Source organism: Lemur catta, chromosome 15 (genome assembly GCF_020740605.2).
Source record: "Lemur catta isolate mLemCat1 chromosome 15, mLemCat1.pri, whole genome shotgun sequence".
In the NCBI taxonomy this organism is placed as follows: domain Eukaryota; kingdom Metazoa; phylum Chordata; class Mammalia; order Primates; family Lemuridae; genus Lemur; species Lemur catta.
The window spans coordinates 56,040,487-56,067,315 of record NC_059142.1 but is presented as its reverse complement, the minus strand read 5'-3'; the positions used below and the strand labels follow the sequence as shown (position 1 = coordinate 56,067,315).

At 60.5% G+C, this 26,829-nt stretch overlaps 2 protein-coding genes and 1 long non-coding RNA gene across 10 annotated transcripts; 1 reads left to right on the top strand and 2 right to left on the bottom strand.

Moving 5' to 3' along the window:
• Window positions 1-404: 404 nt before the first annotated feature.
• LOC123650676 lies at window positions 405-4,720 on the top strand. 5 transcript variants are annotated; one of them, XR_006739463.1, is made up of 4 exons: window positions 405-471; window positions 1,722-1,900; window positions 2,518-2,728; window positions 4,216-4,720. It is a non-coding gene; the product is annotated as an uncharacterized LOC123650676 (long non-coding RNA). The 5 variants fall into 5 exon arrangements; XR_006739461.1 differs by lacking the exon at window positions 405-471 and adding an exon at window positions 478-744 and having other exon boundaries at window positions 1,170-1,900; XR_006739462.1 differs by lacking the exon at window positions 405-471 and adding an exon at window positions 479-744.
• A 1,798-nt stretch (window positions 4,721-6,518) lies between these two features.
• On the bottom strand, window positions 6,519-15,245 carry LOC123650674. Of its 4 annotated transcripts, XM_045569644.1 has the most exons (3): window positions 12,982-15,245; window positions 12,307-12,525; window positions 6,519-8,667 (listed from the first exon to the last, which is right to left on the bottom strand). In XM_045569644.1, exons 1-3 carry the CDS (start codon window positions 12,984-12,986, stop codon window positions 8,298-8,300), a joined length of 594 nt encoding a protein of 197 aa, XP_045425600.1. In that variant the 5' UTR covers window positions 12,987-15,245; the 3' UTR covers window positions 6,519-8,297. The 4 variants fall into 4 exon arrangements, 2 of the variants coding, with proteins under 2 accessions (XP_045425600.1, XP_045425599.1); XM_045569643.1 differs by having other exon boundaries at window positions 12,307-15,245; XR_006739459.1 differs by lacking the exon at window positions 6,519-8,667 and adding an exon at window positions 11,068-11,473 and having other exon boundaries at window positions 12,307-15,245.
• Window positions 15,246-15,338: 93 nt separating this feature from the next.
• Window positions 15,339-23,029, bottom strand: CHMP6 (charged multivesicular body protein 6). The gene is made up of 8 exons (XM_045569645.1): window positions 22,845-23,029; window positions 19,696-19,805; window positions 19,515-19,602; window positions 18,866-18,952; window positions 18,335-18,400; window positions 18,120-18,200; window positions 17,013-17,067; window positions 15,339-16,401 (listed from the first exon to the last, which is right to left on the bottom strand). The coding sequence occupies exons 1-8, from the start codon at window positions 22,905-22,907 to the stop codon at window positions 16,346-16,348; spliced, it is 606 nt and encodes a 201-aa protein (XP_045425601.1). The 5' UTR covers window positions 22,908-23,029; the 3' UTR covers window positions 15,339-16,345.
• Window positions 23,030-26,829: the final 3,800 nt, after the last annotated feature.

The window sequence follows — 26,829 nt, the reverse complement described above, 5'->3', positions numbered from 1 at the left end:
CGCCCTTCCCATTGGCGGGTTCCGGAGAAGTGGGAAGGGGGCGGGAGCACGGGCGGGGCCTGGCGGCCGGCTGCAGGCAGCGATTAGCCGGCCGCGGCGTCGATCCCAGGGGAGGAGGCGGAGGCGCGGCGCGGGCTGGGGCTCCGGGAGCAGCCTGAGGGGGGCCTGGGCGACAGCCGGGCTGGGGGCGGGGAGGCGGAGGCGGGGTGGCGCAGGAAGCGGGAGCAGAAGGTGGGGGGAGGAGCGCGGGGGGCGCCGCGGCGAGTCGCGTGGAGGCGGCACTTCGCGAAGTGGCTCTGCGGGGCGGCCGGGCCGCGCTGGCGCTGCGGGGAGGGGGGGGTCTCGGGGAGGAGGGAGGGCCCCCAGGAGGGAGGGTCCGGGCCGCTCAGCGCCGGGCGACGCTGGCTGGCTTGGTGGTGACAGCCGAGCGCGCGGCGCGCGAGCGGCCGGCGCGACCCCGCACCTTCGCAGGTGAGTCCGCCAGGCGGGCGGCGACCCTGGCCGGCCCTCTGGGACGCAGGAGAACGCGGGAGAGGGGCCCTGGGGGAGGGCCCTGGAGAGAGCGGGATCCCGGCCCCTGGTCCCTGGTCCCCGGAGGAGGACGACTTGGGAGCGCGCTGGGAGGCCCGGAGGCAGGACCCCGCGGAGGCGTGGACCGCGGAGCTAGGCAGACCCTGGCGGATTCTGGAGAGGGGGGCAGGCTTTGGAGAAGAGGACCCCGGCGCAGGGAGGACCCTCGGGGAGGTAGATGATCCTCATGAGGACAGAGATCCTCGTTGGGGCAGTGTGCTTGGGGAGGGAGGTCTCTGGGGGAGGCATGGTCTAGGGTGGTAGGAGAGTGGCAGGGAGGTGCCTGTGGGATGGAAACCCCTGCGGGGGGAGGACTTGTGTTAATAGAAGGGCTAGAAGGGTCGGGACTGCCTCTGTGTTTTAAGGAGGGTCCTGCTTAAGGGTCCACTTAGGGAGAGATTCGGCTCAGGAAGCTGACCAAGCTGGCACACAGGGTTCCCTGTACAATTCCCTTGGAGGAATATTTACATAAATTAGACTAACATAGGGGAATTATTTGCTTGACTTTGTAAAACACCAGATCTGGGTGTTTCCCTTTAATTAAACCTGACACTCTCCCAGCATCCCATCCCTGGGAAATCAGTCACTCATTCAACAAGTACAGGCACCCAGGGAGACAGGCCCACAGGACCACTGCCAGACCCCCAGGCGGATGGCCAGGGCCCGACAGGCCTGAACACACTGGCTCTGCTTCGTGTGCAGGGAAAGAAGAGCGGAGCAAGGTGCAGGAGTGCCCTGTGCCCTCTCCTTTGGCTTAGCTTCCTGCCTGCTACTGGCCCTGCTTCCCTCTTTGTCTTTGCTGTCGCCAGTGTTTTAGGTGGATCCCTGAGTATTTATTTTCTGGGATTCTTTTGGACAGGGATGACAGAAAGCCAGCCCAGACTGGCTCCAACAAACAAGGGTGTTTAAAAAGTCCAGAGTATCTTCCTAGCCCCTGACTCCTTTCCCCTGGGCCAGCTTGGGGCAGCGCACACTGCACCCCACCCACCTAACACTGGCCCTAGGACTGACCACATGGGCTGGAGACAAGAGCAAACTCTGCTGGCCCAAAAGACAGTTGAGTGCTGGGACCAGGGTGACAGATGGAGGTGGGCAGGCAAACAGTAGAGGGAGTCAACCTAGGTTTCTTCCCCTGGACTTGCTCCCATCAGCCACAAGACAGGAGAGGGAGGAGGGGCCCTCCAGAAAAGCTCTAGTGGTCGTGAGCCCACTGCACCTTCTAGAACGTCTCCAGGTGCTTTCCTGGGCTGGCCTGCGTGTGATCACCCTACTCCTGTCCAAGGGGACGCTCATATTCAGTGACCAGCTCAGAGTCCAGCCTGCTTTCCAGGTGAGCCAGGGGCTTAGTGGTCTCAATGCCTGGGCCTGGCAGGTGGGAGGAGGCTGAACTTCTCAAGCCACGAGTGAGAAGAGGGGTCCCTATGCCTAATGCAAGTGGAAACGGCCCAAGACTTAGCACCAAGGAAATGCATGTGGCTGACAGCAGGCATAGAGCTGCATGTGGCCATGTCCTCTTGCCTGGGAATGGAGGACAAGGACATGCATCAGTGCCCTGCCTGGCCCCTGCCCTGGGCCACCAGCCTCAGGGAGGTGTCCACCGAGGATGTGCCCCTGTCTGGGGAAGGAGGTCCTAGCCCCAGACTAACTTCCCCCGTTTCCTCTGAGGCCTTTCTGACTTATTTGGAAGCCCCTTTAAATGTGCAGGGCCTGGGTGGGGCTGAGAGCCAAGGGTGGGATTAAGGTCCTGAGAGTGCAAGGCCAGGCTGGTGGGCCGGGTGTCTGACATCAGCCCCGATGCCAGCTCGAGGTGAAGCTGCGAGCACTCTTGTTCGGACACCTTTCTGTTTTGGAGGGTTCAAAGCCTTTTACAAACCTCCCCTCGTTCCTTCTCCCCTGGGCTCTGAGAGTCTGTTGGGGCACCTGTGAGCTCTGATTACTTGCCTGAAGGTTCAGCAGCGTGGCTGGAAATCATGGTCCAGACTTGGGCTCTCACCACCCTAGAGCGGGTAAGAGGAAGCAGCTGTCAAGGTGGAGAAGCCTCACTCTTCCGCACCCTCCTGGAAGAACGGCAAGAGTGACAGTGCCAGCTGGCCAAGACCGCCAGCCACCACACCCTCCCAGGCCTGCTGTCCTCGCCCCAGACCAGGGGTGGGGTGGAGTGAGTTTCACTAATCCGGGTTCTGGGGTGGGGGTGGGAGCAGGTTTCTATAAATGAGCAGCTCACGGAGAATCACTGAGAAGGGAGGCAGACGGGCGTCCGTATGCTGCAAGTTTTCCCTCTCTCTGGTGACTGTCATCCCTCACCCGGGCAGACGTGGGACCGGGGAGGCCCGTGGCCATTGAGATGCCCAGCACCCCAGCTCTAGACGGAGCATTGGCTGCCCTGCGCGCCAGTGACAGGCCCTTGTGCACAGTGTGCTGAGCCGGGCCAGAGGCAGGAATGACTTCAGACCCAGAATCGGGCCCTACCGAGCTGCGGCCACTGGCCCTGGGTCAGCCCGGTCGGGATGGGCAGCTCGGGAGGAAAGGGCTGGAAGCAGGGAGCATGCATGTGCACGCCTTCATCAGCGTATTTTTAGTTGCCTTATGTAAGTGGCTTCATCTCAACGTCACATGGGGGGGTCTCAGATTTAATTACAGGATGACAGCCTTTGCTTTTCAAGCAAGCTGTTCTACTGGCAAGGCAGGCGCAGGGTTTGTGAGTTTTTGCTCAACAGCAGGAGCCCTTTCTGAGGTGTCCACTCCGCAACGCTCGAGCCGCTTTCACCCCCACCGCCCTCTCCCTGACCAGCCCGCCCCGGCTTCGGCTGAGCCCAGCCTGGGAGAGTAGCCTGTGTCCGAGATCCAGGGACATTCTCTGCCCATCCCGGAGCTTCCTCTCTCCCGTCCCCTCCCTCCCACCCCGCTGCTTGGCAGCCTCGCCTTCTAAGAGAAGGAGCCACCAATCAGAACTCCTCTTCCCTTTTTTCACTGCTAGATTAAAGCACTGTAATCAGGAACCAGAAAGTTCCAGAGCAGAGAAACTGGAAGGTGCTGGAGCTCTCAGGCAGGCTCCTTCTCCTTCCCCATCCCCCGTCCCGCCCCATCCACCCCTGTCCCATGCTGCTCCCCCCGCGCCAGGCACCGTGGGCCACTGGACCTGGGCTGAGGTCGCCCGGTGAAACTGTCCACAGTGTGTCCAGAGCGCTGTCCTCCCATGTCCTGGATGGGCTGGACGGCCCTGCATTCTTTGCGGTGTTGTCATCTAGAAAGCGCCCAGGCGAGCCCCGGCTCCCGAGTCCCGCTTCCTGCAGGCAGGAGGCCACTGTGGCTGCCTCCAGTGCACGTAGGCTCTGGCTGGTGTAAAAGGCAGAGCCGCGTGTCCGCTGCGGGCCATGTCCTGCCGGGGGTAAGGACAGGGTGAGCTCTGGCGTGGACGAGCCTGGTGTGCGGCCGAGGGAGGAGGTGCCGAGTCCAGGGTTGGTCACTGGCTCCTGAGCAGGTTTCCCGGCCCCTCAGAGCCCCCGCATGGAGGGGCGGGATGCACAGCGTTGCTGGGTGGACGGAGTTGAGGCATAAAGAGGCGTGAAAAGCGCCGAGAACTAAACATGGCCTGTGGTGAGTCCCTGGCAAGTCCTACAGATCGTTACCATCATTGTTGCTCAGACAGGACGTTTCTCAGGAGCCCCCACGTGCTACATGGAAAGGCACTCCAGAGGCTGCCCTTCCGGAAGTCAGGGGCCCCGGGGAGGGGACCTGGCCCTTGCCCCTTCTGTGTGGCCGCACACAGTGACCTCCTTCCTGAGAGCACAGTGCGGAGAAGCCTGACCAGCCCACCTGGTGGGGCGACAAAGGCAGCACCACCAGTGAGAGGCCACGTGGGTGGCGTGGACCCCTGACAGGCTGTGACGGAAGGGCACCTCACCTCTGCAGTCTCCTGAAAACCCGTCATCCCCGTCGGATGAGAAAACATCAGGCGAGTCCCAGCAGGGGACGTTCTACAACACTCCCGACCCGCACTCCTCAAAACCGCCAACGTCATGAAAACCAGCGAAGTCTAAGGAACTGTCCCAGCCAAGAGGAGACGAGAGGACTCAGTGTCATGTGGGATCCTGGGACAGAAAGAGGACTGTAGGGGAAACTGAGGAAACAGGAATACAGTGTGGCTGTATCAAGGTAGTGATATTGGTTCCTTCCCTGTAGCAAAGAGGGGAAACTGGGCGCAAGGTACCGTTGCAATTACTGTGTAAATCCCAAACTGCTCTGGAATGAAGCTTCGTGAGGGGTGGGCAGCAATCTGGCATAAGCCTCCAGTTGGGCTTGCGGGGGTCCGGAGGTCCCTGTGCCTCGCCCTGTATCTGGTCCTGGCCCCAGATCCCCCTCTGTCCACCGTGGGGTCAGCGATGGACAGTTGCCCCTGCTGTCCTGTGCTGCCACCAGGGCTGAGTGTGGGCCCCAGCCTGCTGTCCTGCCCCAGGTGGAGCCGAGGCCGTGAGGCTCATGGGTCCTCAGGCAGCTCAGGCCCTGCCGCCCCGTCACGGGTGCTCGCCGGCCCTCCCCAGACTGCCTCAGGTTCACGTGCCCTTGGCCCGGCGTGGTTCAGAGGCTCCTTCTCTAGGACCACTGTCTTGGCCGTTTCCAGCCCCCGGGCACAGTGATGTTCCCTCTCTCACCTGGGGGGCACACGGGTGGCCTGGGAAGGTCAGGGAGGCACCTGGGTGTGGCTTCCCAGGGACCCTTCCTGACCCAGCACCGCTGGGGTCCAGCCTCAGGCCTTGCAGTGAGGTGAGGTGGCCTAGAAAGTTCCGCAGAGCGTTCCTACAGACCAGGCCAGGAGGGCCAGAGGGCGGAGGGGACCGTGAGATGCGGCCTTCCTGCCGAGCCTGCCCTGCTGCTAGGGTGGGTGGCAGAGGTTCCCCAGCAACGGGCCCCCTTACATAATCTGGCGCGCATCGCGTGGCGTGACTCCAGGTGCCCGTGGGAGGCAGCGCAGGGGCGCGAACCAGTCTCAAACTTTCACTCGGTTGTTGCTCCCCCTCTTATTATATTCCAGCGTCATCCTGCGTCTGCCAGCTTGGTCACCCACTTGCTTATTAGAATACATTAACTGGCAATGCAGATTTAAATAACTTGGGCAGGTGACAGGCCTCCAGGGTACCCTGTATCTGGCCAAAGTGGGGCAGGAAGGACCAGGGACCAGGGCAGGAAGACAGCTGGCTGCACTGGCCACCGGGCTGGAGCTACGGGTGGGATGGGGCAGCCGTGGGAAACCCGCCCCACCCGGCCCACTCGCTGTCTTGTGTACGAGCCCAGCGTGTGACCTGCCGTCAGCGACCGTCAGCGGGGAGTCTAAACAGTGTGGGGGCCCGTCAGAGCAGGCCCTTTCGTAGGTGAGGACGCGGAGCAACGCGGGCAGGGCCGTGTGCACGTGCTCTCCCCGGGCACTGCGGGGCTCAGCGGTCAGCCCAGCGCTCTGCTTCACGCTCGGTACAATTATTCTCCCTTTATCCTCTAAAACTCGCCTTTGTTTTCTTACCACTCTGCCTCTTCAGTGATCTGAAAGGTGTTTTTGGACAGGAGCAAGGGAATCTGTTCCCCAGAATCTGAAGTTGGAGGACACCTGGCAGCCTGAGGGCGCCCTGCAGGTCCCTTCAGACGGGAGCCGCCAGAGCTGTCCCTGCAGGGGCGCCCCGCACGCTGCCAGGAGAAGCCCAGACGCTGCCATGCCGCGCAGATGGCTTCCCCGCCCGGCCCGGCTGCTTCTAATTTCAGCTGCTGGAGGCTCCGTGCGCTCGCTCTCTCTTTTTTATTCCGTGTTTATTTAAAGCCAGATTTTGAAACGTTGTCTTCAGCCCTAAAATCTGACTTTTTCTTCTTGCAGCAGATCATAAAACCCCACTTAGGACCCTAAAGGGTGGGGGAGCCTAGGAGACAAAGGGTCCTGAGAGCCGTGTTGTCCAGTGTTGTGTAAATAAGCCAGCGCTTTCCCGTTAGAGCACCCGTGTCAGGTCGGCCCCGACAGGACACAGAAGACCCCGCAGGTGTCCTCTGCTGGACCTCCTGCCCCAGTGCTGGCTGTTGAACTTGAGAAGGTCTCGGGCCTCTCTCTGGTGGCCCAGGCATGTCCCCCAGAGGTGGGGCAGGGACCAGGTTGGAGGCTCCCTCCTGGGAGGCAGCGTCGGATGCCCGGGGAGCTGGTGTGTCCCCACCTCAGCTCTTCCTGGCACGGATGCTTCCTTCACCCAACCTGAGAGCCAGGCACTGTTGCTTCTCCTTCATTTGGAAAGTGAGGACATCTGCAAGGTCTTCCGCCTTGGAACCCAGCAGCTCTCTGGCTGTCCACACCAGGGGCTGCTCTAAGAGGAATGCCCCCCGGCCAGTCTGCACGATGTCAGACCATGGGGCAGCTGGAACCCTTTGTCCCAGCGGCACTGGGACCCCCCAGACAGCCCACACGTGTGGTGAGCACTACAAGAAGTGGGGGTGCTTCTCCTTTGAGACATAACCACCCTCAGGCCCTGTGTGGCTCACCCAGAATGTGCCGGAGGCTCTGGTGACGGGGTCTTGGTGAACTTGGTGGGGAGCGGGAGTGGGGTGGGCACCTGCAGGAGCAAGGGGGCTGTTTGTCCAACTCGGGGCTCCTGGAGCCTCTGGTGGGGGGCCGGGCAGTGAGGGGACCTTGGAACCTGAGAGGGAGCTGTGACAGCGCAGGCCACAGCGCAGCCAGACCTTGGGCCACAGGCCTGCCCTCAGGCGGGCGGGTGGGCAGGCGGGAACAGCCGCCCAGGGCTGGCTGGAGGTGGCAGTGCTGGCCATGCCAGTGTCTAGCCGAATTGGCGCTGGAGCTATGGGCACCGCAGGAGGAGTGGTGCCACTTCTAGCCAGAGCAAGCAGTTTTCTGAAGAGCGCTGGGGACAGCCACCAGGCCTTTGTGTTCTGTTCCAGGGACGTGCGGCACATGCTGCTCAGACACAGGTAAGAGGACGCTGAGAGAAATTAGTGGCGTGTCCAGCTTGGGAACGTCATTTCCCAGCAGGCCCTCCGCTCCTTTTTCATTTCACAAAGTTGGAAGACAGAACTCTTGGTGCAGGCCCAGGAATACTTAGCTGTTTCCTGGCCGTCCAGGTGAAGAGAAGGTGGGACAGTTACTCGAAACAGACTCGGAGATGGTCTACCCCCGTCCAGCCGATGTTGACGCCACGTGGCCTTTGCAAGGGTCGCTCCTCTGCTGGCTGGAACACGGCTCGGGTGGAGATTTGGCAGCTCCACCCGGGAAGCTGCTGTTAATTCTCACCCAGATTTTGAGATTTTTCTCTGTGGCTGCAGGAGCCAACAGAGTCCTTTGTGCAGCCTCAGGACAGGGTTTTCAGTGGCGCTGGAGCTGGAGCTGGAGCTGGTGTGTTCGGCTGCAGTTTCCCTTCATTCTCTGGTGCGTGGAGTCCCGGCCGGGAGACCTGCGGCCTCAGTTCTGGCTCAGCATTGCCGAGGACCAGATGCCCCAGCGGGGACGCGGCTGGGTGTGGGAGAGCCCGGTGCTCTTCCATTCTGCTCTCCAGGGAGGTCCAGCTGGTGATTCCAGCAGAGCAGGGTCCCGGAAAGGTGTCAGTTGCCGGAGGAGAGTCCTGAGGCCAGAGGGGAGCTGCCCGCACACTGTGAGCCTGGCCGTGTGGACTTGGCTGGAAGCCCCTGGGCGTGTGATGAGCTCTTCCCTGCGGAGCAGTGGCCCACAGCTGCGCGGCCCCCACCGCTCACCGCTCTGGACAAGGCAGGGGTACTGTGAGGTGGGCACCAGGGTGGGTGCGTGCTCGACATTGGGTGACCTTCACTGCCACCTGGTGGACAGCCAGAGAGTGGTGGCTGGTGGGGGGGGCAGCGTCTTGGAGCTCTGTGAAGGCCCTGCGGGGATAGGCCACAGGGAGCAGGTGGGTGGCGCCAGGGACGGGGCACAGGGGTGGCGGTCCTGGTGGTCCCTGGATCTGGGTGGCGGGCAGGTGGCGCGCAGGGGCTTGGAGGACGAAGCTGGAATCCTGGACTCTGCCTGACCTTCTCTGAGCCTGTTCCTGGTCTTCAGAGAGAAGCTCCTGCGTGGAATAGGGACTGTGGACACGCGGGGGGACCCTGCGGGGGAACGGGGCGTGTGTGAGGCCTGGTAAGCTTAGCCCCGCAGAAAGAATTGCTCCTATGGTGTTTTCAGAGGGCCCTGTGACATCTTTTTTCAAACTGAGGTAAAATTCATGTAACATAAAATTAGCCATTTTAGAGTGTTCAATTCAGTTGAGTTTAGTGGCATTTAGTTGCATAATGTTGTGCAACAGCCACCTCTACCTTGTTCTAAAACGTTTTCATCACCCAGAAAGGAAACGCACAGCCCCTCCCTGGCCTCCGGCCCCTGGCGGCCGCCATCTGCTTTCTGGCCCCTGGATTCGCCTGTTCCGGACTTTCCATATAACTGGACCTGCAGGACACGTGGCTCTGTGTCTGGTGGCGCCGAGCGAGCCTCCAGGCTGTGGCCTGTGTCAGAGCCTCATTCCTCCCCGTGGCTGAATCACAGTCCGCTGGTTGGAAACACGGCCTTTTGTTTACGGGGTGTGCACCTAGTGCTAACTCTGCTACCTTTCTGAGGAGCCGCCACGCCGTTTTCCAGTCCCACCAACAGTGGACGAGGGTTCCAATTTCTCCCCCTCTCGCCAACACTGATTTTCCATTTTTTGTTCTGATTTTAAGTCGCAGTGGTGTGAGGCGGCATCTCACTGAGGTTTGGACCTGCACTTTCCTGATGACTAGCAGTGTGGCACATCTTCCCACACTGGCACTGTCTCCTTCAGAGGGGCCCTGTTCTCTGCAGGGTCCCCTCGTGGAAGGGAGCCTGGGAGCTGCCATGGGGCCGGCCAGCCCACACCTGGCCTCCTCGCAGAGGTTTTGGACAAAACCTCGGCTCCCCCCGCTACACGGGGCATCCCTGGGCCCTGCGCAGGGGCACCTTCCTGCCAGAGCGGAGTTGGGAAGCAACGAGGACAACCACACCTCCGTCTGCAGCTGGGCCACTCCTGCCCGCCTTCAAGACCGCACTGGGGCATCTGAACAGGGTGGAGCGTGTGAGCTGAGGGCTCCTGAGCTGTCAGTATATTAAAGTGAAAATATCTGCTTCTATTCAGCATTGTACTGGAGGTTTTAGCCAGGCCAGTTGGGCAAGGAAGTGAAATTAAAGCCATCCAGGTTGGAAACGAAGACGTTGAAACTCCTTGTACTCCCAGGTGACATGGTCTTCTATACACAGAGTCCTAAGGACTTCACTGATAAACCAGTTCAGCAAGGCTGCAGTATACCAGATCGACATACAACAACCAATTGTATTTCTATACACTTGCAATGAATAATCTGAAATTGAAATTAAGAAAATCTCATTTACAACAGCAACAAAAAAGTAACAGTAATAAATTTCACAAAGGAAATACAAAATTTATACTCTGGAAACTACAAAACTTTGTTGAAAGAAATTAAAGAAGACTTAAATAAATGAGAAAACCCTACATTCATGGATCTCAAGACTTAATATTGTTAAGATGTACTTGTTCTGGTGCGGTGGCTCACACCTTTAATCCTAACACTCTGGGAGGCTGAGGCGGGAGGACTGCTTGAGGCCAGGAGTTCGAGACCAGCCTGAGCCAAGAGCGAAACCCTGTCTCTACAAAAATAGAAAAATTAACCAGGTATAGTGGTACATGCCTGTAGTCTCAGCTACTTGGGAGGCTGAGGCAGAAGGATCACTTAAGCCCAGGAAGTTTGAGGCTGCAGTGAGCTACGATGACACCACTGCACTCTACTCAAGGCAACAGAGCAAGACTCTTTCTCAAAAAAAAAAAAAAAAAAGTACTCTCAAAATTGATCTACAGATTTAATGTAATCCCTATCAAAATCTCATCTGGCTTCTTTGCAGAAATTCAAAAGCTTATCCTGAAATTCATATGGAAATTTAAGGGACTAAGAACAGCCAAAAAAAAATCTTGGAGAAAAAAGAACAAAGTTGGAGACAAACTTCCTGATTTTGAAACCTATGAAGGTGCACCGAGGACATAAGAATTGACACACAGAGCAACGGGACAGAACTGAGAGTCTAGAAATAAACTCACCGTTATCTCAGTTGATTTTTGACAATTCAGTGGGGAAGGAATTGTCTCTTTAACAAATGTTGGACAATGGGATATTCACATGCAGAAGGATGAAGTTAGACCCCTCAACCTCACACCACATACAAAATCTAATCCAAAATGAATCAAAGACCTAAGTGTGAGAACTAAAACTATAAAACTCGTACAAAGAAACCGTAGGCATAAATAGTCATGCTCTTGGACTAGGCAGGGGTTTCTTAGCTAGGACACCATCAGCTAAGAACACAATCAGCAAAGAAAAAGTAGATCAATTGGACTCCATCAAAATTAAAAACCTTTGTGCTTCAGAGGACACCATCAAAATTAAAAACCTTTGTGCTTCAGAGGACACCATCAAAAAGGTGAAAAGACAATCTGAAGAACGGGTGAAAATATTTGCAAATCATTTATCTAATAAGGGTCCAGTATCCCAAATATATAAAGAACTCTTACAACTCAATAAGAAAACTGACCCAATGAAACACGGGCAAAGGCTCTGAATAGACATTTCTCTATGTACAAACGGCCAATGAGCACATGAAAAAAATGCTCAACATCATTAGACATCACAGAAACGCAACTCAAAACCACAATGACACACCACGTCAGACCCACTGGGGTGGCTGTACCAAAAACACTGAGGGACAAGTGTTGGTGAGGGTGTGGAGAACTGGGCCCTCACGCCGCTGTGGGGAAGGGAATGTGCAGCCACTTGGGAGAACGTCTGGCAGCCCCCAGTCACTGGACAGTCACCACACGGCCCAGCGATTCCGCTCCTAGGTTTACACCCAAGAGAAATGAAAACGTACATAACGTTTATATTAGCATTTTTCATAATGGCCAAGAGTGGAAACAACCCAAATATCCATCAATGGACAAATGGATAAACGAAATATGATGTATCAAAAAATGGAATATTACTTGTTCGTTAGAAAGTACTGACACACGTGACAACACAGATGCACCCTAAAACATGCTAAGTGAAAGACACCTGTCGCAAAAGGCCATATAATACGATTCCAGTCCTATCCAAGTGCAGAACAGGGAGCTCTGTGGGTCAGACCAGTGGCTGCTAATCCTGAGGTCAGCAGGAGGGTGGTGGCCAAAGGCTGTGGGTTTCTTCTGCAGTGATGAAAATGTTCTAGAACAGAGTGCGGCTGGGGTGGCACGTTTGTGGATATGCTCAAAACCATGAATTGTGTGCTCTAAATGGGTGACTCGTATGGCAGGTGAATTATAGCTCCATAGAGCTGCTGCCAAAAAACAAAAAGCACGTCGGCTCGTGCAGAGCCCGGGTGGGCAGGTCTCTGCCATCTGCGCCCCGGCATTCCTCTCGCCACCCTCAGGACGCCTGCCTGTCCTGCCGGATGGGGCCGCCGTGCGGCCCTTCTGGGGGCCTGGGGTTGTGTGTCTGTGCTTGTGTGGGGTGAGGGGTCATGGGGACCCCCCAGGCTTGGGTTGTGGCCCACGAGCTGCTTAGGCCTCCCCTGGGAAGGGGTGCTGTCCTGACAGTGCCAGTTGCTGGGGCCTCCCGGGGGCCCGGGGCAGGGCCAGCTAGGGAGGGGCCCCCAAGCCCTGGAAGCAGAGGGCAGGGTCTGCCGGCACCCACCCTCTCCAGAGCCTCTTTAGGGTGTGCCCAGAGCCCCGGTGGGGAGTCCCGCCTGCCCATGGACGCAGAGCCCTGGGTCCGGCCGCAGGGTGGTTTGGGAAGAAGCTGGGCATCGCCCCGGAGCCCACGACCACAGCAGCTGACAGTTCCGGCCACACAGCGAAACTGGAAACCGCCCGACGGGCTCCAAGCCAGCAGGACATCCCTGTGGGGACATCACTCAACAGGAAAAAAGGGCAAACTTTTTGACACACGTGACAACTCAGGGACTCCCCCAGGCATTGCGTGGAGTGGAAGATGCCAGGCCCCGAAAGCAGCATTCTCAAAGAAACACAGGGTGGGGTGACCTGTAGTCCCCAGACCCGGGGCAGGGCGGCCCTCAAGGGCCAGCAAGAGGCAGTTTGGGGCTGATGGAAAGTTCTGCTTCTTGACTGCCAGTGGTTACAGCAGCACATGCTAAAATCCACAGAACTGTACAGTGAGATGAAACTTGTTTTCCTGTGTGATCATTAAAAATAAAGTCAGGTGACTCTGTCAAGTGGCCACCTGCAGTGTGGTGGCCGGATGCTGCTGTGGGAGTCTGACAGGTCGGTCCCGCAGCCTGGCAGGGCCAGGCTTGCAGTGTCCCCTCCCTGACAGGACGGCTCCTTACTTTGACTGCGGCTCTGGCCTTACCCCATGAGGTTGTTTCTTCCATGGTTTTTGCTACAGTTCAAGTGTTCCTCCCTCCAAAACTCATGTGGAAATTGCCTTTGTGACAGTACAAAGAGGTGGGACCTTTGGGAGGTGAGGAGGCAGGAGGGCCCCACCTGCACAGGTGGGCCTGGTGCCACCGGGACGGCGGCCCGGCCCCTCCCTCTCGCCTCCACCACAGGATGCGGCAGGAGGGGCCGCAGGCGCCGGCACCGGGCGCTGAGCTCTCCAACCCCCAGCCCCGTGAGCCGATGGACTTGTGCTGGCCATGAACTACCCAGTCTCGGGTGTTCTGTTCTAGCAGCATGACAGGGACCAAGTGTGTAAAACTGAGTCCCTGAGAGACCATTACCAGTCAAGTACTCTCTAGGTGCCGTTCACGGGTTGGCAACAGAAGTGGACTCATAGGGCTGGAAGAGACCCAGAGGCCACACCTCAAGACTTCACATATGAGGAAACTGAGGCTCAAAGGATTTGGTGGCTGAGCCAGCCACTGTTGGGGTCTGGGTTTGGGCCCAACTGCCATCCCGTCATGAGTAGGAGCTCTGCGCAGGAGCCAGCCGACCACTGGTCCACCTGGGGGCTGGGTGCCCCTATCCGGTCCAGGACACCCCCATCCCAGCCCGTGCTCGTCAGCTTTGCACGCTGCCTGTACCTTGGAGTGCGTGTCCCAGCCTAGATGTCCTGGAGCCTCTGGAAGGGAGGGGCCCCTCTCCCACTGTGCCGCGTTTCTCCGCAGGCCTGGCCGGCTTCCTGGGAAGTCCTGTGGCCAGAGGTCTCCCGGCACCCCTGGAAGCTGCTGCCTGTTGTGGCCTGTCCCTTCTGCCTGTCTTCCCACCCCTGCCCTCCCTCTCCCCAACACAGGCACTCCTCTGAGCCCCCATGTGACCCCCCACAGCCTCTCCTCCTCCTCCAAGTCCCTCCAGACCTCAGGCGGGACCGCAGCTCTGCCACAGGCTGTCACCTAATCCTGACTTGCTTGTTATGGTCTGGGTCTACGGGGCAGGCTGACGCTGGGCTCTGCTCCTTGCTGGTGGCCGGGCTGCCACCAGCCCCTCGACAGGACGGGGGGCCGGCAAGCTAGGCCTGCCAGGGGGTCAGGGCGGCACCTCGCCACGTCCAGTGGGGGAATCTGTGTGAAGGAAGAGGCTGATGCTCACTCCTCTTCCAGGTCGCGCAGGGCACAAGGGCACCCTGGGCTGTGCCTCCACCTCACTGGGGTCAGGAGGAAGCTTGTGCTGCTGCAGGGACAGTTGCTGGCACGTCCTGGGCTCCCACCTGGAATGTGGCCACGAGGGGCAGGGCGCCGTGGATAGCTGCTCGGGTTGGGGCCCCACCACGAGATGCCACAGGGGACCGGCCTCTCCCAGGGAGGCCCGGCTGGGCTGCAGTAGAGGGAATGGAGAGGCCCAGGGCATGGAGGCTGCACCGAGGCCTGGCCGCCTGCACTGCCCTGAAGCAGGCCCTCCACCCCCATGAAATTTGGGACAGAGAGCTGGCACTCGTCCGGCCTGGGACCCACTGCTGCAAGGGGACAGGGTGTAGCCCAGTGAAAATACCTTGGGACCGCCTCGCAATCCTGGGGCAGAGGGGCTCATGTCACCAAGAGCAAGTGGGCAGCCCCCACAGAGCAGAACCCACAGGTGGGGTGGCAGAGAACGCCCTCCTGGGTGACACATGCCCCGCAGGACAGCCATGCCCTGGGCTCTGTGGGTGGCTCAGTGGCAGCCAAGGGTGGGCTCAGCACCATCCCCAAACCTTGCCCTGAAAACCCAGATTTCCAGCTTCTCTCGAAAAGCCCTGAGGCTGGTGTCCCATGGCACCCACGGGTTCACTGGCCCCGGCGTGGAACTGCCCCCTTGGTGGGACCCACCCAGCTCACTCTCCGGGCATCTGGACTCCCACTCGGGCACAGTGACCCCAAACCGGCCACCCTCTGGGGCACCGAACTGCCCACCCTCCCTCCTCGTGAGCAGTCAGAGGCCTGGGGACTTCCAGCCCTGATTGCCTGCCACCAGCCACAGGAATCCCATGAAACCACTCGAGTAAGGACAGGCAGCCAGTGTCCCTTGAGGGAGACGTGGCCAGAGCTCACGGAGGGCAGCTGCCAAGAGGTGACGGTCAGGGCCCAAGCCACACGGGGTGGAGCCCCAAAGCCACCTCTTGCTCACCAGGCGGAGCCTTGCGCGCCCAGTCCTGGGCTCGGCCAGGCAGGTGCCCTCCAGGCAGTGCCCTGAGTTGGCCAGGGGCTGTTTCAGTCAGGTCACCACAAGGGGGTCACGCCCTAGCCCACCCACGCGCACACGCGGGAGCCACGGCAGGGTGCCGACCATGCCACGTCCACCAGGCAGCAGGCCGTGCAGGGGGCCAACTTTAATTCGGGGCCGTCCTGTTTGGGGGTTAAGGAAGCAGCTCCCCTCTGTCCTTGGTGGCCCTCAGGGCCTCTACTCCTGCTGGTTTCACAGACGGGGCACATCCCGGCGAGACCGTCTAGTCACAGAACCAACCTGTGCACGAGAAGTCCTCTCCGGGCCTCCCGTCTTGGCTGCTGGTGGCTCAGAAGCTGGCAGGTCGGGGGCCCGGGTCTCTGCCGGCCCATGAGCCCCACGCACAGGGAGCCCGCAGGCACTGCGGGGCCACACCTGCTGGAGCAAGGTCTCGTCTCCCTGTCGGGATGTCCACTCTCAGCAGGGCCGAGCCACTGTGTACAGGCCCAGGAGTGACGAGGGGCGGAGCCAGGGCTCCCGCAGTTGTCAATCCCGCAAGGACGGCCCCTGGCCCACCGCCCCCGAACGGGAGGCTGGAGTCCACGGCGCTGAGGCAGAGGCACCCGGAGGTTCCAGGAATGCCGCTTCCTGGGGCTTCCGCCCAACCTACGTGGAAGCTGAGGCGTGTCAGGAGGCCAGGCCATGGCAGGGACCCCTTAACTGAAGCCCCCACCAGCTAATGGGAGCAGCAGGAAGTAAGAGGAAGTGCGGGACCCCAAGGTCCTTCCCCACGGAGGAGCGCGAGCTGTGTGGGGTCGGGAGCAGCAGCGTGAGCAGCACCGGGAGCCCTGGCCTGGCCACGGCAGAGCCGCGGCCACCAGAAGCCGGCCTGGCCAGGGTCTGGCCGTTGCTGTTTAATCCAGAAATGAGAGCAAGACAGCAGCGCCCAAGTGCACTCAGACTTTAAGCTGCGAGGGGTGCACGACAGTCACCCTGACACGCCAGCCCTGCGCTGCGCTCCGCTCCTGAGCGCCGTCCACGCTCATCTCCAGGGAGCCCGGTCAGGCTGGCCAGAGCCCAGGCTCCCAGTGGGCCACGGTCCCTGGGGAATCCCTCGAGCCCCGCGAGAGGAGGCTGCGTTACGAAGCTGCCACCAGGTCTGCCTGCCTGGGCCTAGCCTTGACGGGGACTGTTTCTGTGGAAGAAACAAAGGAACATGACGCACAGGCACAAACCTCCAGAGAAGGACGAGGTGCAGGGAGTGGGAAGTCAGGCAGGGACTGGGAGCTAGTAGGAGAAGAGCACACCGGGCCCTGGGGGCAAGTCACAAACAGGAAACCACTGGGGCTGACAAACACGGCTGGGGACACAGGACAGTGGGAAACACAGCCCCTGCCAACAGCGCCCAGCAAGGAGATGAGCACTGAAGGTCGGTGACAGAGGAACAGCACAGAACAAACCACGACGGATCACACAGCCAAGTCGGGCTCCAGCGGGAACTGGCTGAGCCGCATAAATGCTGCTGCGGGGCTGGGACAGTCCAGGCGGCCACTCCTGGGTTACCCGGGAAGAGCTGGTGTGGCTAAGTAGCCCCTTCCCAGTCCCGTTATCTGGACGTGCCCCTCTGGGGGGCACGGCTCTCTTACGGGGCGGAAGGATGCCCTCCCCCTCACCCACCGCCCGGGGGAGGTCGGACCGACCTCTGACAAGCAGGAGGGGCCCGGAGTGTTTTGTCGTGTACCCTTCTAGAATTCACTGCTCTCCTGTGAATTCTAACATGCTCAGAAGGACAAGGCATGGAGATACCTGGCTTCTTCTCGGGAAGGGGCTCTGAAGGAACCTCCGGCAGCTCTATTTGTTCCTGCAAGAAGCACAGGTGAGACAGTGACAGTTGGCCGGTGCGCCAGTGGCTGCCTGGGTCTGAGAGGACCGGACCCTGTTCAGTTGGCTGCTCTCAGCCGAATTTAAAAGGAAACCAAGATCCTACAAATGCCCAGAGTCTGCGTCCTCCCTGGCTTTGGGCACTTTCTGAGATTCAAGTCAGCCAGTGGTGACGCGGCCACTACTGCAGTGGCTCCTCCCAACAGTCCCCCAAGGACCCTGAGGGGCTGGAACGATGGTCAACTTCTGGGCTTTCCTTGAAGACCCCAGTTCACAAGGTCAGGGCCATGCCAGGCCTGTGGGTGTGACACAGACCCCCAGGCCATTCTCATGCCCTCAGGTCCAGGAAGCAGCAACAGTGCCCCTGCCGCGAGGTGGCCCTGTCGCAGGGTGGGCTGTGGTGGAGCCCTGTCCCTTCGCGCGCTGCCTGCCTCGGGTGTCACGTGGCCTTCCAGGCCGACCTTCCCTGGCAGCCTAGGAGGCCTGGGGCCCCGGGACGAAGGACGCGCGACAGTGGGTAGACGTGGGACCCCAGAGGGCAGAGCATCTGGGTAGCTGGCAGCAGGTGGAGGAGCTGCATTTCCTGGCCAAGCTACAGGGCCAGGCAGAGGCCAGCTTGGGGGCACAGCCAGAACCTGGCAAACTGAGGCAGCAGCCGCAGAGCTGGAGAATGCTCTGTCTGGGAGCACCGCAGGCTCAGAGCCGGGATGCAAGAGTGAGTCAGGACACAGCCCAGTGTCACAGCCTCCGGCTGTGAGGGAGGCCAGTCAATGGCCACAGGTCGGGGAAACCCACTGTTTAAGAGTCACTTTGGTGTCAGTTGGGCAAGAAAAGGGCCAGGGAACCTCAGTACCCGAGCCAGGTGCACTGGTAACAGCTGCCTGCACCAGACCCATGGGGGACTGGCCCCGAAACCAAGTCATTTTAGGCAGAAAACCTGTTGCAAAACCAAGACTGTGCACTCAAGTGAAGCCTGAGCCCGGGGCCCACCACGGGCAGAGGCCTCCCGGGGTCCCACTCCCGAGCGCCTACCTGAGTGATCGCGTTCAGCTCCTCGAGGATGGCGTCTTCGTCCTCCTGAGTGAAGCTTCCCGCCAACAGCTCGTCTATTTGCTGCAAAAGGAGTGGCCATGAGAGCAGGGCCCGCGGAGGGCAGAGGACAAGGACACAGCCTGCGCTGGGTCTCCACAACTAGAGAGCAGGCAGGGGAGGGGCCGCAGGGCAGGGGAGGGCTGGAGGGCACCTACCCGCTGGTACTCCACGGCCTCCTGGGTCTCGTCCAGGATCCTCTCCACGTCTTCTATGGACATCACCTGGCGATGATGGACACAAGCAAGGAGTCAGCGAGGCCCGTCACAGAACCTGGTCAAGGCCACCTGGGCTCCCAGGGCCAAGGCCCTGCCCCTCTGCCCACTAGTGAAGCCACTTCTGTCCCAGGAGGGCCCTGCCCTGAGGCCGCAGGGCCGCCTGACCAGTCTGCTCAGAACTGTGGCTTCTGCTGGGGCTCCTCACCCGGAGCTGGCTCTCACGGTCACAGGTAAAAATAAGGGAAAAGTGGAAAACGTTTTCCGGACAGCTGACTTGATTTTTGAGTAGCAAGTTCACAGTAGCACCAGTGTCCCCAGCCCAGCCCAGCCTCACGCCCTGGGTCTGGCACAAACACCTCCTGGCCGACAGCCAGGGTGCAGCTGTGGCCCCAGGCACACTCATGGGATAAGCCCTCCCCCTGGGCCCTGGAGTGTCCCCTGCTCCATGGCCCTGGCCCAGCAGGGACCCACCTGGTGCATCTTGTTCAGACACTCGTTGCCCAACTGCAGCCCTTCCATGACCTTCATCTCGATCTGGGTGAACTCTATACTCTGTACCTGTAAAGGAAGGGGGCCATGCCCACACTCAGCAGCCCCGCCTGCCCTCCTGACCTGGGGCAGACTCAGGACAACACCGCTGGGCGTGTCTGGCTGTCAGGGTGACTCCCAAGCTGCCCTCCTTCCTGTCCTCTCCATGGCCAGTTGGGGACGGAGCAAGACTGAACACCCAAGGGACCACTGACTGCTCATTCACTGCTCTGGTTAGCGAAGAATAGAGCCACATCACCCAGGTCCCTAACACCAGGGACACTCATGCTGGCCCCTCGACACCTCCTCGGTCACCAGGGCAGACCCCTGACCCACCCATGCCACCCAGGGGTGGCCCAGCCCTTCAGACCACGCTCCCGAGAGAGCGCTCCTGCCCCTGCCCCTGCCTCTCGGGACCATCAGGCTCCAGCAAAGACTGAGTCGTCTCAGGCAGCCCTGACCCACTGTCCTCACGAGGTGAGCTTTGGCCTGCAATGTCCGAAGAAGGAGACTCCAATCTCCACGCAGCCTGGCGGGGCTGCCTTGGGGCCGCACCTGCAGGCCCTGGGGTGGAGCACACCCTCCCACCTACCATGGCCTCCAGGCTGCTGATCTGGGTCTCCGTCTTGTCCAGCAGCTGCTCCCGGTATCGCTTCTTCTTGAGCAGCAGCTTGGCTCGTCTGCAGAGGGAAGCCCAGTGGTAACCCTGCTGCGGCCCCTCCCGGCGTGGACTGGCCTCTTGAGCCTCCCAGCCCTCTCCGGGCCCCACTCACTCCTTCCTGCCATCCCTCAGCAGCTGCCGGGCCAGGGCCCGCTCCCGCTCCAGCTGCTGGGTGATCCTCTTCTGGTACTGCTTCAGTTTGTCACGCTGCTGCTTCAGTTGCTGCCAAGAGAACAGGCCTCGGGTCAACTGTGGGCAGATGCCAGTGGAACCCGCCCCACACTGCCAGGCACCCGATGTGGAGGCCGGAGGGTCCCTGTCTGGATGCCTCACAGGCCAGGTAGCCCTGGGCGCGGTGGCTCACGCCTGTAATCCCAGCACTCTGGGAGGCCGAGGTGGGAGGATCGCTCGAGGTCAGGAGTTCGAGACCAGCCTGAGCAAGAGCGAGACCCCGTCTCTACTAAAAATAAGAAATTAACCAGACAACTAAAACTATATAGAAAAAATTAGCTGGGCATGGTGGCTCATGCCTGTAGTCCCAGCTACTCGGGAGGCTGAGGCAGGAGGATCGCTTGAGCCCAGGAGTTTGGGGTTCTGTGAGCTAGGCTGACACCACGGCACTCTAGTCCAGGCAACAGAGCGAGACTCTGTCTCCAAAAAAAAAAAAAAATAGCGTTCTTGATGGGGCAGGTTTGTCCCCAAGGAACGTTTGGCAACATCTGGATGGCACTGGTTGTCACGAGACTGGAGGGCACTTCTAGTGGCACCTGGTGGGTGGAAGCCAGCGGTGCGGCCCCACCAGAGAGTCATCCGGCCCCAAAGGTCCACAGTGCCCAGGTGGGCCCTGCGGCCAGCCACGGCACGGCACAGACACAAGGGGACCACTGAGGCATCGCCATCGGAGCACCCCAAACGTCATCTTTGAGCAGTGTAAGTGCCCTGGGGTCAGGAGAGGGAGTAGCTGCCAGTCCCTGGAAGGTTTGGACCCAACAGAGAACAGCAGGTGACAAGCACCGGAGCAGCACCATCCCACACAGCCAGGTTAGGGATCAGACATCCCCTCCCAGGCAATATACCTGCGAGACCTTGATTTGCCTGGGAAGGTGTGCGGTCACGTGCAACTGTAGTCAGCCTCCCCTACTCAGGCCCTTTCAGATGGCGCTGGGGTGAGCACGGGCACAGGGCACATCTCACACTTGGGACCATGTCTCCAGGGCGGACCACCGTAGCAGAGTGAAGTCAAGGCAAACGTGCATCTTTCAGACTTGGCGTAGCGAGAAGCTGGTCACCAGTTCTCTCTGAAAGGGCCCATCTCCGGGCTCCCTTCACGCGCGGAATGTCCTCTCTGCAGAGGCCTGTGGGTGGGCCCAGTGGGAGCTGCATGTGCTCCCCTTGCTACAGGGAAAGGCACCACTCGCTCCGCCCAGGGCTTGGGAGACCCTGGGGTCAGGGCCTGTGCCCCGTCCTCCCCAGCTCCTGGCCAGGGCCTTCACGGGCCATTATCCACACTAGCTGTATACAAAACATTCTGAGTCTGGTCTCAGGAAGAGATTGGAGAGTGCCCAAAGGGAGGCAGGTGTGGCCAGGCTGCCCTGCTGTCAAACAAGAGGTCTCAGTAGAGGGTCACCCCAGCATGCTGGAACTCACCTATTATTCTAGGATAACATAAAGCAATGTTTGTTTTATTATGTGCTAATTATGCTGGTCCTGAGCATTTGAAACTCCAAGAAGAAAAGGAAGCTGGGAGCGTACGTCTGCACTGTCTGTAGAACCCCACCAAAGTGAATCCTTAGCAAATAAAAAGTTCTACTTAAAGAGGAACCGGGAGGTGAGTCCTTAAACAGAGAAGAGAGGCCGGATGTGGTGGCTCATGCCTGTAATCCTAGCACTTTCAGAGGCTGTCAGAGGCTGAGGCAGGAGGAGCACTTGAGCCCAGGAGTTTGAGGCAGCAGTGAGCTATGATGATGCCACTGCACTCTAGCCTGGGGGACAGAGCAAGAGCCTACCTCAAAAGAAAAAAAAGAGAGAGAGAGAATTGCCTTGTGGGTTTCCTGCTGTAGCCAGAGGCAGTGAAGGATGGAGCTGGGCACACCTGTGGGGTTGGGCCAGCGGGGCCCTGCTGTCCTGTGAACAGTACCTGGAGACAAACGTGCCCATCATGTCTTATTCACCTGGGGGACTTCAGTTAAGAACTCTCTAAAACTTATGGGTTCCAAATCCACGGTAAGAAAGCATCTTTCATTTGTGTTTGTTTCTCTTTTAGCATAAAAGTAAGCTATTTTTATTGCAGAAAACTTAGAAAAGAAAGCATCAGAGAAAAACTCTGCTCACATTTTGGAGTATCTGTTTCCTGACCTTTTTTTCTCATTACAAAAATGGATTATTCTCAACACACTATTTCACTTAACGTATCATACAATTCTTCCCACAAAAACTGTTATATCAAAGCTCCCCTGGAAAAAACACTCAAATCTACAGGTACATTAGATTCAACTCATAATCAACTTCCTGGGGTCCGCTTTTGCCTGCGTGATGCGTCCCAGGGTCCCGGGTGGTCGCAAACAAGCTCGCCGAACACTCCAGTTTTGCATCAGAGTGCTTTAGGCACTTAGCAGGACTGCAGATCCCAGCCAGGACTGAGGCGGACTGAAGCCCACCTTGAAAGCTCTGCAGATGCTGCGGTGGTTCCAGGGATTTGAGACGCAGATGCGGACCCAGGGCGCCGGCGGGCGGTTGGGACGCGGGGGCAGAGGAGCAGCCGCGCGCTGGAGGCGACGACTCACAAAAGACTCGGCTGCGCCTGGGAGCCCAGGGCCAGGACCTGCTGCCCCGCGGCGGGGCTGACAAGTCTCAGCCGAGCGGGGACCCCTCCACAGGAGGGACAAGCGACTGTCCGCAGCCTCCGGGACCGCTCGCCGGCCAGTCCCCGCGGCGCGCGCGTGCGGCTGCGAAGCCCCCAACTCCCGGGCGCGGCGCGGTGGGGAGCCCCCAGCAGGACGCGCCCACCCCGAGCGCCGCCCCCGTCGCGCGGCCTCGCACGGCCGACCGCACGGGGTCCGGGCTTCCCAGGACCGAGCCGAGGTCAGGAGGCCGAGGGGCCGGTCCCCACAGCCGCGGACGCGATGGCGCCACACCCGGACACTCCCGCCGGGCAGCGCGCCTCAGTTTCCCCACCCCAAGTGCGGGCGGCGAGGGCCCAGACTCTTCCAGCCCCACCGCCGGCCACCGCCGGCCTCAGCGTCCCGCGTCCCCGGCCCTCACCAGGATGGCCTTGTCCTGCTCCGTGACCCGGCTCTGCTTCTTGCGGCCGAACAGGTTGCCCATGGCGGCCCTGGCCCGGCCCCCGCGCCTCCGCCGCACCCCGGTCCCTGCAGCCACCGTAGACCGAGCCCGTTCCGTTACGGCGGCCGCAAAGGGCCCGGCGCCTCCGAACGCGAAGCTCGAACACCTCTCCGGCCAGGCCCGCCCCCTACGGTGGCCGCAAAGACCCGGCGCTGCGGAACGCGAAACTCACATACGACACCGCCCAGCTACGGCGGCCGCAAAGGGCCGGGCGCCGCAGAACGCGAAGCGCCTCCTGCGGGTTCTAATCCACGCCCGCCCTCGGCGACCGCCGCGAACACAGCGGCCTCCCCAGACCCTAGGGCGGTGGCACGAGAAGTTGATGTTAGGGCCGGGGTGTTCTTGGTGACGTGTTCATGTGCACCCTTCCCGCCTCATCTGATTACTGTAGATGGGACCCTCGGGGTTAACGTAATTCCGTCTCCCAGGTGTCTAGAAACCCTGGGCGGGAGCCGCTGTGCCCGCCGGCTCTGGACGCGGGTGTCCTGGCTGTGGGCGCTGGTCCGGAGCACGTGCTGCGTGTCACAGACGAGCACGCCACCCTGTGTGGTCACCCCAGCTGGTGCCGTCCCGAGTCTGCCACAGGCCATGCCACTGCTACGAGGCCAGGCTCCTGGTGGTGGGCACGTGGTAAGATGAGGAGGCCCACAGGCGCAGCAGGCCGGTCCCCCCGCTTTGCTCGGTGACGGGTCGCAGGGCCGTGTGGACGGTGAGCCCTCGGAGTCCACGCCGCGCCAGGGTTAGGGTTAGAGGGACTGGGACCACGGGGGCAAGGACACGCGCTGCCCCAGGATGGCAGGGGCCCAAACTAACCCAGCTGCCGGCTGGTGGCTGGCTGACCCCGTGGTGATGGTGCCACGTGAGGGTGAGTGTTGGTCTCAGTGTGTCCGGCTGGGTGCTCAGCAGTGGGTGGCCAGGCGGCCTGGGTGAGGAGAAGCCCACGTGGCCGAGCCGTGCCGAGCCCCTCCTGCCGCGGCCGCGGTGCAGGCCAGTGCGCAGGCGCGGGTGCCGGGCGCGAGGCCGGCCGCCATCTTGCCCACCTGTGCCGAGCCGTCTCTGGGGGGGCGCTGTCTGTCTGGGGGGCGCTGTCTGTCTGGGGGGCGCTGTCTGGCGAGCGCTCCCGCGGGACACGGCGCCCCGGCCCGCTCTTTGCCAGATTCCCTCGGAACCAATCCCCGTATCCCGTTCCCTCCGAGCCCCTGACCGTCCGGGCGAACCCCCAGCAGCTGCCTAGGATTCCACACCGATCTGTCCTCCTGGCCACCTCCCACTCCACGTGTGTGGACAACCAAACGTGCTACGCCATTCAAGCTCCGTCCCCTGGGAGGGTTTTCCTTTACTGCTGCTCTTTGGGGTCACCCCAATGGGTGCCTAACGCTGCCGGCCTGCCAGACCCACCTGTGCGCAGGCCCGAGGTTTTCCCGCCTCCCTCACCTGGACACACCCAGGCCCAGGTGTGCAGCGGGGGAGGGAGCAGTGACAGGATCGGGCGTTGAAATCTGAGCCACCTGCTCAGGCACCTTCCATGGACCTGCAAGGCCTGTCAGCCCCGCCCTCCCGCATTCCTTTCCACTCGTGCCAGGTGACAGATGACACCTTCCCGCCACCGCTGGGGTGACACGCAGGCTGCACACAGCCCGTAGTCAGCTGCTCAGGTTCTGCCAGGCCCAGCACCAGGCCAGCAACTGTCTCCCAAAAGGAGCACGATGATCACCTGCTCCGGACCTTTGGCCCCCTGAACCTTTGTGGGGTTTGTCTCCTGCCCTCTGGTTTGCACCTCTCGCTACAGCATCTACAGTGCTTGCCACTCCCTTGGGTCCCACAAGCATGTCATCATGGGTGGTGCTTGTGGCCTTGCCGCGAGACCCAGACCTCTGGCGCACAGCCGTGACGAGGCCCCGAGTCGGGCTGTGAAGGTGAACTCTTGGCCCTGCCAGGTAAGACCAGAGGCTTCTGCTGGTCTTTGCAAATTGGTGTGGACGGAAAAAGCATCAGCCGTGCCGCCGCCGGCAGCATACCAGGTGCCAGGAGAGTGTCGATTTGCTGTAGGAAAGATATTCCCGGCGAGACTGCAACATCTGGGATTATTGCAACTGACTCAATTTTCAGTAATCCCCAGTTGCTCTCTAGGGTCCCTCTGACCTCTGCAGAGAACCAGCAGGCGAGCTAAGTGGGGAATCGATGGGACTTGATCACTACACCTGCCTCCTGAGCCCCCTGGCGGTGGCACTGGTCTCCGCAGTCCCCAGGGCTGCAGTATTGCTCTGAGTTTGCTGTATCGGGGGGGACGTTCTCGTGGCTTCCACTGAGCCCCTCCTACCACGACTGAGGCAGCAGGAGGATGCTGTTGCCAGGCGTGTGCAGGTCAATCTCGCCTGCGAGGACTGGGCAGGAACACGGGCCAGGCCTGTGGGCTCCCCGGCCACTGCGAGTCAGACTTGGGCTGAGACTCCGCATGTGGCCTGACTTGGCCTGAGACTCTGCACGTGGCGACTACTGTAAATTCCATTGACTGGTGGCTCCAGGCACTGCCTGGAGTCCCCAGAATGAACATCCATTCAAAGCCAGGGTCTCGTCGCTCCTGAGCTCTTGGGAATTTCCTTCCCCCACCGCACAGTCACTCTCGTAAGTGGGTGTAGGTCCCTTTGGGGAGGGTCTGGAGGTGGCTTTCTGGTATTCTCAGCCACATTGCTTGGGGTTCCCCTTCAAAGGCCCCAGCCCTTGACTCCACGGCTCTGGCCTGTGCACTGGGGAGAGGTGTGGCTGTCGGCTGTGGGTTTGCCCAGCAGACCTGGAGTTTGTTTCGCTGCACGGGTGGGCGGCCATTATTCCGTTCCCAGAGACATGCTGATTAGCCGGAGAAGCCACTGACCACGGTGTTCCGGCACCAGCACGTCCTGCTGCCCCCGGGATGTGGCCCGCTTTGTGCGTGGCAGTCGGCTGTTGCCTCTTGGGCTGCGCTGCTCTGGGATCCCGTCACCCCACTGAAATCAGGGGCCCCTCAACAGGGGCACCCCCTCCCGTGGTCACACTCTGCGACAAAGGAGAGCAGTGAGCGAGCGCCTCAGGCCACAGGGCTCCCCTCACGCATCCCTTGTGCCCCGGTGACAGTGGTGTCTTCTGAGCCACCTCAGGGCGTGGTTGGGGTGGGGGTGTCGGGCCACGCACGGTGGACCCAGCCCAGCGTCCCTCTCCCCGGACCTCATGTTCTCTCCTCCATGTCGTGCTGGGGGAGCTCAGCCTCTCAGCCTCCCGGCTGTGGCCACTGTCCAGTCCACGCCCGACATCTGCGGGAGGAGCCGCTCGCGGTGGGGCCAGCTGCACGGCTGGACGGGTCTGGCCTCGCTGGGGAGCGCACCGAGGAGGGTGAAACCAGCCCGCTCTGTGTTCTGTGTTGACATCCTCGCCTCACGCCCCCAGGATCGACTCCTGCACTCAGTCCCAGGTCCCTGCCAACAGGCGTTGGAAAAGCGTCTGAGTTCCTGTGGGCACCAGCCGGGGCTTGGCAACTCCAGCCTGCGGCCAGGCCTGGAGTCTGCGTTTTGTATGGCCTTCGAGCTAAGAATGGTTTTACATTTTTAAAGGGCTGTAAAACATGCGCACGTGCATGCACGGTGACACTAAGAGTGAGGGGGAGGGCAAGGACCAGGGGGACGGTGACCACGTATGGCCCACAAAGTCTAAGACGTTCACTGCGTGGTCCTTTACAGGAAAGCATTTGCAGTCCATCCTGCGTCATGCCACGCACTTGACCCCTAAATGTGACTCTGCGTCTCGTGGCAACAGGCCGTGGCTGTGGTCGTCCTTGCGGAGGAGGGGCTGCCGTGGTTGGGCTCCGCAAGGGTTTCTGCACATGGGGCAGACAGTCTCCGCTGCGGCCACTGGCCAGCGGGTGTGGAGCCCG